Source organism: Coffea arabica, chromosome 6e (genome assembly GCF_036785885.1).
Source record: "Coffea arabica cultivar ET-39 chromosome 6e, Coffea Arabica ET-39 HiFi, whole genome shotgun sequence".
Classification (NCBI taxonomy): domain Eukaryota; kingdom Viridiplantae; phylum Streptophyta; class Magnoliopsida; order Gentianales; family Rubiaceae; genus Coffea; species Coffea arabica.
Window position 1 is genome coordinate 23,602,634 of NC_092321.1, and position 10,868 is coordinate 23,613,501.

At 34.6% G+C, this 10,868-nt stretch overlaps 1 protein-coding gene across 1 annotated transcript; it reads right to left on the reverse strand.

Moving 5' to 3' along the window:
- Positions 1–1,436: 1,436 nt before the first annotated feature.
- LOC113695401 (uncharacterized) lies at positions 1,437–7,898 on the reverse strand. The gene is made up of 3 exons (XM_027214486.2): positions 7,672–7,898; positions 6,970–7,569; positions 1,437–1,949 (listed from the first exon to the last, which is right to left on the reverse strand). The coding sequence occupies exons 1-3, from the start codon at positions 7,817–7,819 to the stop codon at positions 1,618–1,620; spliced, it is 1,080 nt and encodes a 359-aa protein (XP_027070287.1). The 5' UTR covers positions 7,820–7,898; the 3' UTR covers positions 1,437–1,617.
- Between the last annotated feature and the right edge of the window lie 2,970 nt (positions 7,899–10,868).

The window sequence follows — 10,868 nt, forward strand, 5'->3', positions numbered from 1 at the left end:
AAAAATTTACACCACCCATCTCCACCACCTCCTCCCTCCTCTCTCTCCCCCTCCTCCCTTCTCCCTCTCTTTCTCCTTCCTCACTTCCCTCCTCCATTCTCCCCCTCTTCCTCCCTCCTCTCTTTCTCCTTCCTCCCTACCCCTCTTCCCCTACTCCCTAGACCCACCTGAAGATTGCCGGCCTAACCTTCTTGGTCGCGATTAGTGTAACCAAAAGGTCGCAGCTGGAGCTGCTGCTGGTTCTTGGGGGAGGAGAGGAGAGGGAGGAAGAAGGAGAGGAGAAGGAGAAGGAGGAGGAGGGAGGAGGGGAGAAAGAGGCAGGAGGAGGAGCAATGGTGGAGGTAATAGTGATGGTCGAGGAGGGAGTGGTAGATGGTGTTGGTGGGTGGTGGTGATTGGAGGAAGAAGAAAAGGTGATAGGATTTATTTTTATTTATTTATTTTTTTAAGTTGTATTTGAAATATAAGGAGAGTTTTTTGATGGTGTTTCGAGGAGGGAGAGTTTTTTGATGGTGTTTTTTGAGTGTATTACTGTAGATTTGTAGATGAAAAACAAGTATTTCAAAAACTCTCAAATCCAAACGGAGCTATTATGTCTTCAAACACAATTTTTGGCAAAAAAATAACCAAGTAAAACGATGCCAAAATATTTTAACCGTTGTACAGAATCCGACTTCGGATTCATGCCTGCACAGAACTGGTTTAAGGGCTGGATCTAGTTTATAAAGCTGGCCAATGCAGATCCGGCGCCGGATAGTTCTTGATCCAGGCCGGATCTAAGACCATTCACAAAATGCAAATTGTGGACCTCTGTCCAGAATCTGACTGCTGAATCCGGCTTGATCCAAGTAAGAATCCGCCCCGAATTCCAGTCTCAATTTTGCATCGTTATTCAAAGTCTCACTTTTGTTTCATTTACAAACAACACCTACAATAACAGGAGATGGGTTTGAGTTTACAATATATTAACGCTTCAAACAAGATTATTTGAGTAGGTTTTCCTCAATAATGTCGTCATTTTCATTCTATTTTCAGCAAAAGAAGAAGAAACCAATTATAATAATATCCTATAGTGACTACTTGTTGAATTTATTCCAAATACCTTAACGGAAAAAAAAAATCTAAATATATTAATTCAACGTAAAATGGTCTTTCCTATCTAAATATATTCAACATAAAATGGTCTCTTCATTTGGAATGTGTGGTAATTCAACATCTTTAAACCCTATACAAAATGCAAAGTGTGCAATGCAGGGTATTACATGTTGAAATATCATATATTACATAGAATGCATGGTAAAATGGTGCTTCATGTACAAAGATTGGACTCCAGATTTTTAATTGCACATTGGAAGTTTGAATTTTAGTAGAAAAGGACCATGCCTTTAAATCCATAATCCAAGATCAAAGATAAGAAAATTAACAGCCAAATTTGGAAAATGTTGCTAATCTGTTGGTCAATTGCGTAACATCAAATTTTCCTTTTAAATGTTTGTGCAAAGTTTGGAAAGATTCCCTACTCTCTCCTTGTCTAACTTACGAAAGAGAAGATTATCTTTGTTCTTTCAGTTACAGTGTTCAAACTTCAATTAAATGATGGAAAAAAAAAAGAGAAAACTAAAAAGAAAGCCGCCTTTTACATGCCTCAAGCGGCAGTTCATGCATTTTGCAGAAGCCTAAATCATAAAGAACCTCTTCAATCAAGTCTTTGCAAATATAGTTTTGTAACACCATTCCTATATTTCCCAGCTCTCTCTTTTCTCCCCAGCTGATGTGATTGCATACTTCATCTACACTTTGGATCATAGCTTTGCTGCTCCAAAACCTGGGGGTTGTAATTCTATGCTTTTCTTTAACTGTTGCTGTGTTCACTTTGGTAAAGTAGCAGATGTTATCTTCTTCCCTTGGCTTCTTCACTGAAATTCTTTTACTCTGATGCGCTATAATTCCTACATATGTACTTTTGTTAGTGAGTGCAATCAAAATCAGTAATCAAATGAAAACATATGTAACTTAATATCTTTTGTTGCTATTTAACCTAGTTACACACAATAAACTAACCATACCGGTGTTAAGGTCTATTTCCTGTTTTTATTGCAACTTGCACATATAATTGCCACAGAATTGATGTTTAACAGACCAAAGAAAAAAATAAAGTGAAATGTGGTACGTATATAAATTCAAGAACAAATGAAACATAGTTCAGAGTTGTACACACTGCATGAAGCAACCTCAAATGGTGAAAGCAAAATTCAGTACCATCCAATTGATTCAACAATTGGGCTAAATAGAGAGGCATGGATTTCTCAAGGGTAATAAGCAACTATTCCTCTGTGTGGCTGTCAATTATGTCTACATATAAGGAAAAAAAGAAACCAAAGCAAAAAAAAAAAAAAAAAAAAAAAAACTCCTTAACACTATGTAAACACATCTAGAGAGAAATAGCAAAACAAAAACAAATTTGGTGGCAAATAATTGTTATTATCAAATGTCCAACCAGAGGAATGTGCTTTCCTATTTTTTTTTTTTAAATCAACTTTACCAACAGTAATATGCAAATATGCACAAATTTCAAACATGATTGGAAACAACAATCATTGATGACGTTAAATCCCTGAGATTATTATTTTCACAGTGCTCCGTTTGTTTTGAAAATAGAAATTGACTAGATGGCATTATATACCTTAGCAGACGTGCACAAAACATTTTCATAGATGAGGAATGGGCTAATCCCATCTTCCTGCGCAAGAAGCACTTGCGTGAAGCTGTTTGGACCTTTGTCCAAGCTCAGTTGAGACTTTGCTTACACAATTGTACAGTTTATACAAATTAATATATCTACTGTTTCAAAAAAAAGCTAGGGCAGGTTTTAGAGGCTGAATTTGGCTAAAAAAAGTTAAAATAAACAACAACAAATACAAATACGCTTTCAAAGCTTGTAGCTTATTGAAATTGGAATTTGTTGATGAGAAAAAACAAATTCAACAAATTCTGAGTAATTGTTTGAGAAAAAGGCTAATTTCATCCCTCAACTTTTTTTTCTACTGATGTCGATTTAGCTCTTAACTTTTATTTCTGACAAATTTGATACTTGAACTTAATTTGCAGTTTCAATTAAGGACCTCTGCAGTTGCACCAATACCTAAAACTGATCTACTTTCTAATTGAATAATTAAACAATGGCATTATGAGAACGTCACTTATGAAATTGTAATAAAACAAGTAAATGCGTGAAATGTGTAAAACATATGAGTGGAGAGAGGAAGAAGCACAACATGCTTGTCAAAGCTTTATTCATATGTTTGTCTTACGGTTTCGAGAAGGCTTTACTCATCTCTATGTTAGAACCGTTCAAAGTAGCACTTTCAAGAAAAGGTCTCCCTATCGTATCTAAACTGGAACTTGTGGATACACGACTTCTGGAGTACCAGCAAGCATGTTTCGGCACTATTTAGACAACTCTAAATGTGGGAACTATTATGGTTACTTTTTGTCCAAATTACAACAGGCCATTGAAGCCTTGAAGATTTGTGTTCAAACCCGCAGAGCAAAGCAGGTTACTACTACAACTAGTGTAAAGCTACACCATCAGATGGTGTATAGGCTACAGGAACATGCATTTGAATATCCAGTGCCATCTTCTTTCAAAATAGAAGATGCTATTCCACTTGATGTTAACACTAATGCTCAGCTTCATTGTACTCACATTCCTAAGCTGCCTTCACGCAATGAGCCCTTAAAGTTACTCAGAATCTTGAGTGAGAGCTTATGAGCAACAATTGTCTGCAGCACAGGATTTACAGAGTAGCATTTCTTCCTTCATTCTCAAGGACGATGGTACTGTCCAAATAAAGTTCAAAATTGATAATGATTCTTTCTAGCCTTCTGGATCGAAGCTCTTCCAAACAGAATTGAACTCCATCAAATCTGTGGTCTTTACCTTCGAACACTTAGTCATGACAAGGTTCATGCACCAATACTAAGTTCATACCGGATTTCTTATTTAGCATATTGTGTTTTATTAGGTAGTTACCTGTGTTATAGTTTCTTACTTACTAGGATGTTATTGTAAGACAATCAAGAGTTTGGAGAGAAGTTATCCATATGTCTATATGTATGAAAGTAATAAAGTAATAATCTTTTTCTCTTTTCCTATGTGGCATGCCTAATTAAAGAAAATTAATGGATCATTTGAATATTTTGATTTTATCCATTTTTGCATCTAAATATTCTCTAATCAATTTTTCTAATAGTTTCTCTCTCTCTCTCTCTTCTAAGAACTTTTATCTTTCTCAATATATTTGAATTATTCCTTTTAACTAAATTTATTAATGTTGTTTGAAACTCAATATTTGTTTATCAGAAAATGGATTCTTGCACCTCTTGTGTTTAATTAGATACTAATATATAGTTCTAGATGTATAGTCATTGTAAACATTTAATATTCGTCTCAAAGAATATCAATCAATTACCTCAATATGCTTTGTAGTATTTGATTAATATTATTACATTTTAATAAACATATATATAAAAAATTTTTAAAATTGATATAGTAGTTGAATAATGAGTATACATTAATTTTATAATTTTTTGACATTTTATTTTGAATTCTTCATGCTTTTACAAATTCACTACTAATAAAAAATAATCATACTAATGCACGAGATATAATGATAGTTAAGTTGTTATTGTGGTATGATTTTTTTCATTACTTTGAGATATTAACTTGTTAGTTTGAGTTGAGTTATTCTTATCTCCCAAATATACATATATTTCGTGTGATTTTCTAAAATTTTCATTTATATAATCATGCTCGTTAATCTTCATTAGAAATCATAAAATTGAACTTCTACATTACCCAAGTGCTTGCATCTTCAAAACCAATCTCTACATGCATCACCAAATTTGAGCACCTTACATTGCAAAATTACTTCCACAAAAGATGAACTATGTTGATAAAATTGATTTATTTGGCTTCTGAATTACATACAATGAGAGTTTGTATTTGAAAGTTTTATATCTTATTAATGAATTATTCTGGTCACCAATGTATATGTCTTTCTTTATGTTTCTTACATTCTTATGTTCGGATTACACGATATAGAACTTCTATTTAGATCAGATTTTCTTTTTATGCATGCGACAGTTACTCATGATTTTCTCAAAAAAGTCCAAAACAAAGATAAAAGGATATATTCCATGTTTGGAGTTTGGACATGAGATCAAGCAAAGGATACTGTTCAACTGCTAAAAAAGAATATTAAGTACAGAAGAATGGGAAACCAAGGGGGTTTGGAACGAACATGGGAGTGGGTGGTGGACCAAAGACAACCTGAAAAAGTGAGAAAAACAAAAGCAGCAGTATGTTATCATGATACATCATTTCTTTTTGGTTCTTACAGGGCCATTTCTTTATGCTTTAACACTTTTCAACCTTATTTGACTGCATCATGAAAGTTACTAAAGAGACAATCAGCAAATGAGCACTTGAGTTACCACATGCTCCACCTACTGGAATTTAAAAGAAAGCCTTGTGATTGGTAAAGAAAATTTTATGTTTTGTTATTATGCTGGTGCGAAAAAAGGACGATGTAAAAGTAAAGGACAAGCATTATTTTGGTTTGTGTAATCTTCTAATTAAGGACTGAAGAAAATAGAGAACATATAAAATTCTATGTTCTTTTTCTTTTACGAGTCATTTTCTTATTTGTCTGAAACTTGTTAATTTATAACATCTTATAACTTGAAAAACTCTATTCACAATAAAAAAAAAAGTAATGAAAGATAAAAAGCAAAGAAGAAAAAGAAGAAAGAAAGAAAATAAGGAGGAGAAAATCCAAAAGCACAAGATGCCTTGTTTGGAGGGGATTTTTTTTTTCTTTTGTTTGGTCTCAGAAGGAATAAAGAGGCAAAATGATGACAGGGGCTATTCAAAGAGGCATGCTATTACTTTTCGAATCCGAGAAGGGCATATACGTATGTAAGTATATACATATATTTGTATATACTGTATATGTATATATGGTGGACAAAGTGAAGATATTGTAGTTGACACCTTAAGAAATTTATTATAGTTTATTGCTTTATTATATCTCATAATTCTTGTAAGTTTGATTTTTTTGTCATATATTGTTTTTGTTCATATAGCAGTAAAATTACCTTTTGCAATATTAAAGGGTAACCTTATAGCTAATGATTGTTGTGGAGAGAATAAAAAAAGAAGAGGCCATTTCGGCAGCTTCCATTATCTGTTCTACAATTAGCACAATGGAGAGTAATTAAAGAATTTTGAAGTAGTTAGTTGAGACTGTGATAATATTTATCTACGGTAATATAACCATGCTGGCTAAAGATGCTTAAGAAACACATTCACTAGGAAGCCAAAGCAAAGCTGTCTACTTAATTATCTATTTAAATGGCACTAGACCACATAAACAATTGCTATCTCAGCATGAAAATTTTACAAAATTGATAATTTCTTGCGGAAGATGCAGATTTTTTACTTTTAAATTAGTTAAAGGCACATTTCATTTTAAGTGCCCTCTTTGGTCCTAATCAACAAGCAAAGAAACTTCAAATATTCTATCCGACTTTTGTGATTCAATCTCAAAAGCTCTATAATTTTGCCTAATTATAGCCTTATCATGATTTTTAAAAAAAATTGGGATTCTGTTAAATGCATTTGAGATGGCATCAGCTTATGTTCTATAACAACCAATCGGGAAGATTTTCTATAGAGCCAAAAAAATTAAATAAATTATTGACTGTGTTATTATTTGACTGGGATGTAATTAAAAACCCTTTAAATTAATAATTCCCTTCCTATATAGAATGAAGTACTTTATCAAGTAGCCAAAAAGCAAAAGCAGAAAAATTGCACCGGATTATACACACATTTTCATATTATCATTCATAGGCAATTTATACTTGTATAATTGGTAATAAAGTGGATGATATGAATTAACTAACCATTAGAGTTTGCTTTGGTGGTGTGGTAATAACGGCTCATTTCCTCCAGCGCAGCCACAGGCCTCATCATCAGCTGTTCAACATTTCTTTTCAAGCATGTTTTAGCCAGATTATGATCCTCCTTCATTACTGGTGGTGGTGGTTTGAGACGTTTCTTCTGATCTGATTGTACAGCTACGATAATCTTCTTAAGACTCTCCAAATCTTCATTGCATTTCTCCAGCGCCCGCAAAAGCTTTCTTCTCTTTTCTTCAGTAGTACTACTGGATGACTTTTCCTGTTCCACTTTAACGTTCCTGTTGACCTCAGATGGCTCCTCCAACCCCATCAGTCGAGCCACCAATAGGGATTTTGCAGTGGTGCTTTTCTCTGATGTGGTTAAGGCATTTGATTGTCGAATCTCCGGTGGAAGCATAGGACTTCTTGGTGTAATATCGCATGATGATGATAATCTCTTGTTTTCCAAATTTTGGCCATTTGTGTTTGAAATATTCTTGTTATCTTCTTTGAGTGCAGATGAAGAATCTTGCTGCTGCTGTTTCATCTCCTGTTCCACCATGGTTTTAGCTTCCTTTGAAGTCGATTTTACATGCTTTCTACCTGAATAGAAAAAAACAAAATGGAAAACAGAAAAAGAAAATGCTTATAAGAAATTATGCTGTTGAATGCAGAAGAGAATAAAATGAATATTAACGTTCTAACCGGAAGTAAGGCGTTTGTTTCTATTTTGATATCTGGATAAGAGCTTGAAGAAGCCGGCCATGCAACCAATTTGTTTTGCATGGCGATTTTCTGGTGGTGGGGTTTGGCGGTGAGAAGATGAAAGCAGACTGTCTTGTCTCTGCAGCATTGTTCATTAACTGTGTCGGTACAATAAGTTTGGAAGAATTTTCTGGGAAGGGCCAAAGGTAAAGAGAGTGAAGAAAGAAATAAACTTGGGCTTGTAGCTAGAAACTAGAAACTCTGACAAATGATTAAAGGACTCATAGGTCGTTTGTTATGATTTTTCCTTTCTTCGGACTGGTCCTACTTTGCACCCTAAATTTCTATTCTTAACACATTACACCCTAAACTTTCAAATCCGGTCTCATGTTAATCTAATTCTTAATCAAGAAAATTAATAGGTTCAAAAACGATTAGTCAACAAGTCAAATTAACATTGCATCTGAAATAATGAACCAGTCTAAACCCGTTCCTTGAATGGGACTGCACATAATTTGTTTAAAAGTTTTTGTAAATTTGAAAATCATTTTGTGCAATATAAAAATTGGAGTAAACATTTTGTTTTTGAGGACGCAAAAGAATTTGGTTTGAAGATGTCAAAAAAAAAAAAAATTGGAGTGAACATCTTGTGCAATAAAGTTGTAGGAATATTGATAAATAGTGATGACTCATGCATACGACTTATATAGATAGAATAGCTTATATGCTCAAATTATTATCAAAATGTTAACTGGAATTAGAGTAATCAGAATCACCTGCTAGACAAAATGCTATAAAACTTATTAAATGTAAAGAGTATAAAGAGTTAACTTGTAATAAACATTTGTTTGGCGATCATGAATACAAATTTGTAATAACAGACTAACTACACATTAAGGGATCATACATACCTCAATGAAGAGACGTTATTCACTCTTGGCAAAAAAAAAGGGAAGATATTTGGTACATATTAAGAAATAATGATAATAAATAAATGAATACTTGTGACAGCCCCACCTTCCCCAAAGGCGAACCAAAGAGGTTAGCGGACTGCCTGCCCAACTCTCGCCAGGACTAACGGTGCAGTATAGAGCGATCTATCACGTTCCGGAACTTATAACGCGCGTAAACAAGGCAAAAAGGGCAAAATACCCAAAATAAAAGAAACAAAATCCGGACTCGGCCATGAATAGTAACCGACCCGTCCGAACCCAACCAAACATCGAAATACATATACAACATAACATTTAGCATTTACAAGCCAAAATGACATTTAAAAGTGATACAAAAGTCACTACATATGTGGTTTGCCAAAACAAAAGTGAAAACGGCCCTAATGATACATTTAGGATCCCATTTTATATACAATACAAAAGAGTCATTCATCTAGTTCATTCGGCAACCATTTATCAAAATTCATTCCAAAAGAGTCATAATCCTGTAAGGAAAACAAAAGGAACGGGGTGAGCTAAATGCCCAGTGAGAATACAACTCAAGCAACTAAGTTCATAGATGCATCAAGCTTAACAGTCCAATGTACCAAAAATAAGTAAAGCCACACATTAATAGTGAGGATAAAAGGATACGGGTGGCTCTCAAGAGCCCTTTTCGTCGTTTGAATTCTTGATCAGGTCTCATTGACTCTCCGTCAATGTTTGAAAAGTAACCACCCGTAGACTTCACTTAACTTCCATTCCTTCCACCTCACATTCCCCAACCGGGCCCGAAATCCAAACACATGCATTGTGGTATTACTCGAGTAAACCGGAATCAAGAGTCTCTCATACTACAAGATTCCATATAATGTTGCCCCAAGGTACATTAATTGGCACGACCAAGCCCTCGCCGGCTCGATTCAATCAATTACCAATGGGGTTGAGCTCATGGATAATATTTGAAGTCGTGGAGACTCGTCCAAACGACATCAAGTCATGTATTTCATCTCATATAACATTTCATATAACATGCGAAGCAATAAGTGAAAGTGATAAAGTACACTCTCACTTCAAGCAATTGACATTCAAAGCACCAAGTTCAAGTATCAAAGTCATATAATAACACATAAGTGAGTAGTACACTCACCACGCTTGCAAATATAGTTTCAAGCACTTTAGTCAAAAGAACGTTGGGCACCACCGTCACGCCCTAAAAACATGCAAACAAATACAATGAGACTCGATAACGAGTCATAAACCAAGGCCAAACATGACCCCAATAAGGTTCCATAAACATTTACAAACAATAGAGGAAACCAGAAATTTCGGAAATGTAACTAGCTTTGGCCCAAAAAAAAAATAGTTTTGACGTCATTTTGCGGTAAGGGCACCAATTTCACTACGCTTATCGGATGAGGGTGTAAGACCCACCATATCGAAGCTAAAAGACAGGGCTACAACATCATAGAAGGTCACTCAACCCAGTTTTGAGTGCAAACAGGTCAAAAATGCAAGATACTTCATCAACAACGTAAAACAGATTCACCAAAACGCATTCTAGTGGTAACATCACAACTCAGGCTATACATGTCCAAATCCAGAAATTCCAAAACCAAATGAAAGCTAAGAATCAGGGTTAAATTTCATCAGAAGGCCTCAACAACCAATTCGGAAGCAATCCAGACCAAAACAACCAATTACAGTCGCAAATCCCAATTTCGGGTAAAACAGAACAGCAATAGTAATTTCGATTTATCTCATTCTACACAACTCCGATTGACCTGAAATTTTGTAGACACCTATAAAATGTCATTCCCTAAAACTTTCATGTTTTGAGCTAAGGCCAATTCGGCCTCTATCTAGTACCTAAAATTTCGGACAGAATGCACCCTTAAGAACCCTAGATTTTTCAATTTTCTTCCAAAACAGAAATTGGTTGCAATTAATCACTTTTCCCACCTCCTTAAGTCATTATAGAACATTTCCAAACATCATAGATAGCCACACCATCATGCTTATATTAAAACAGAAAATTCCCCAAAATAATAAAAATTCATCATTTCAACCACAAATCAAGAATTAATCCATAAACTTGCATCTTCTACTTCCACTAAGCATGATTTGAGCATCAATTAAAGGAGGAGGGTGGTTCTTCACAACTTACCTTCAAAACAAGAGAGAGAGAACTATGGACCACCTTAATTTTCCAAATAACTTCACCAATCACCTCAAAATCACTAAGTGAAGGAGTTTTATGGAGCA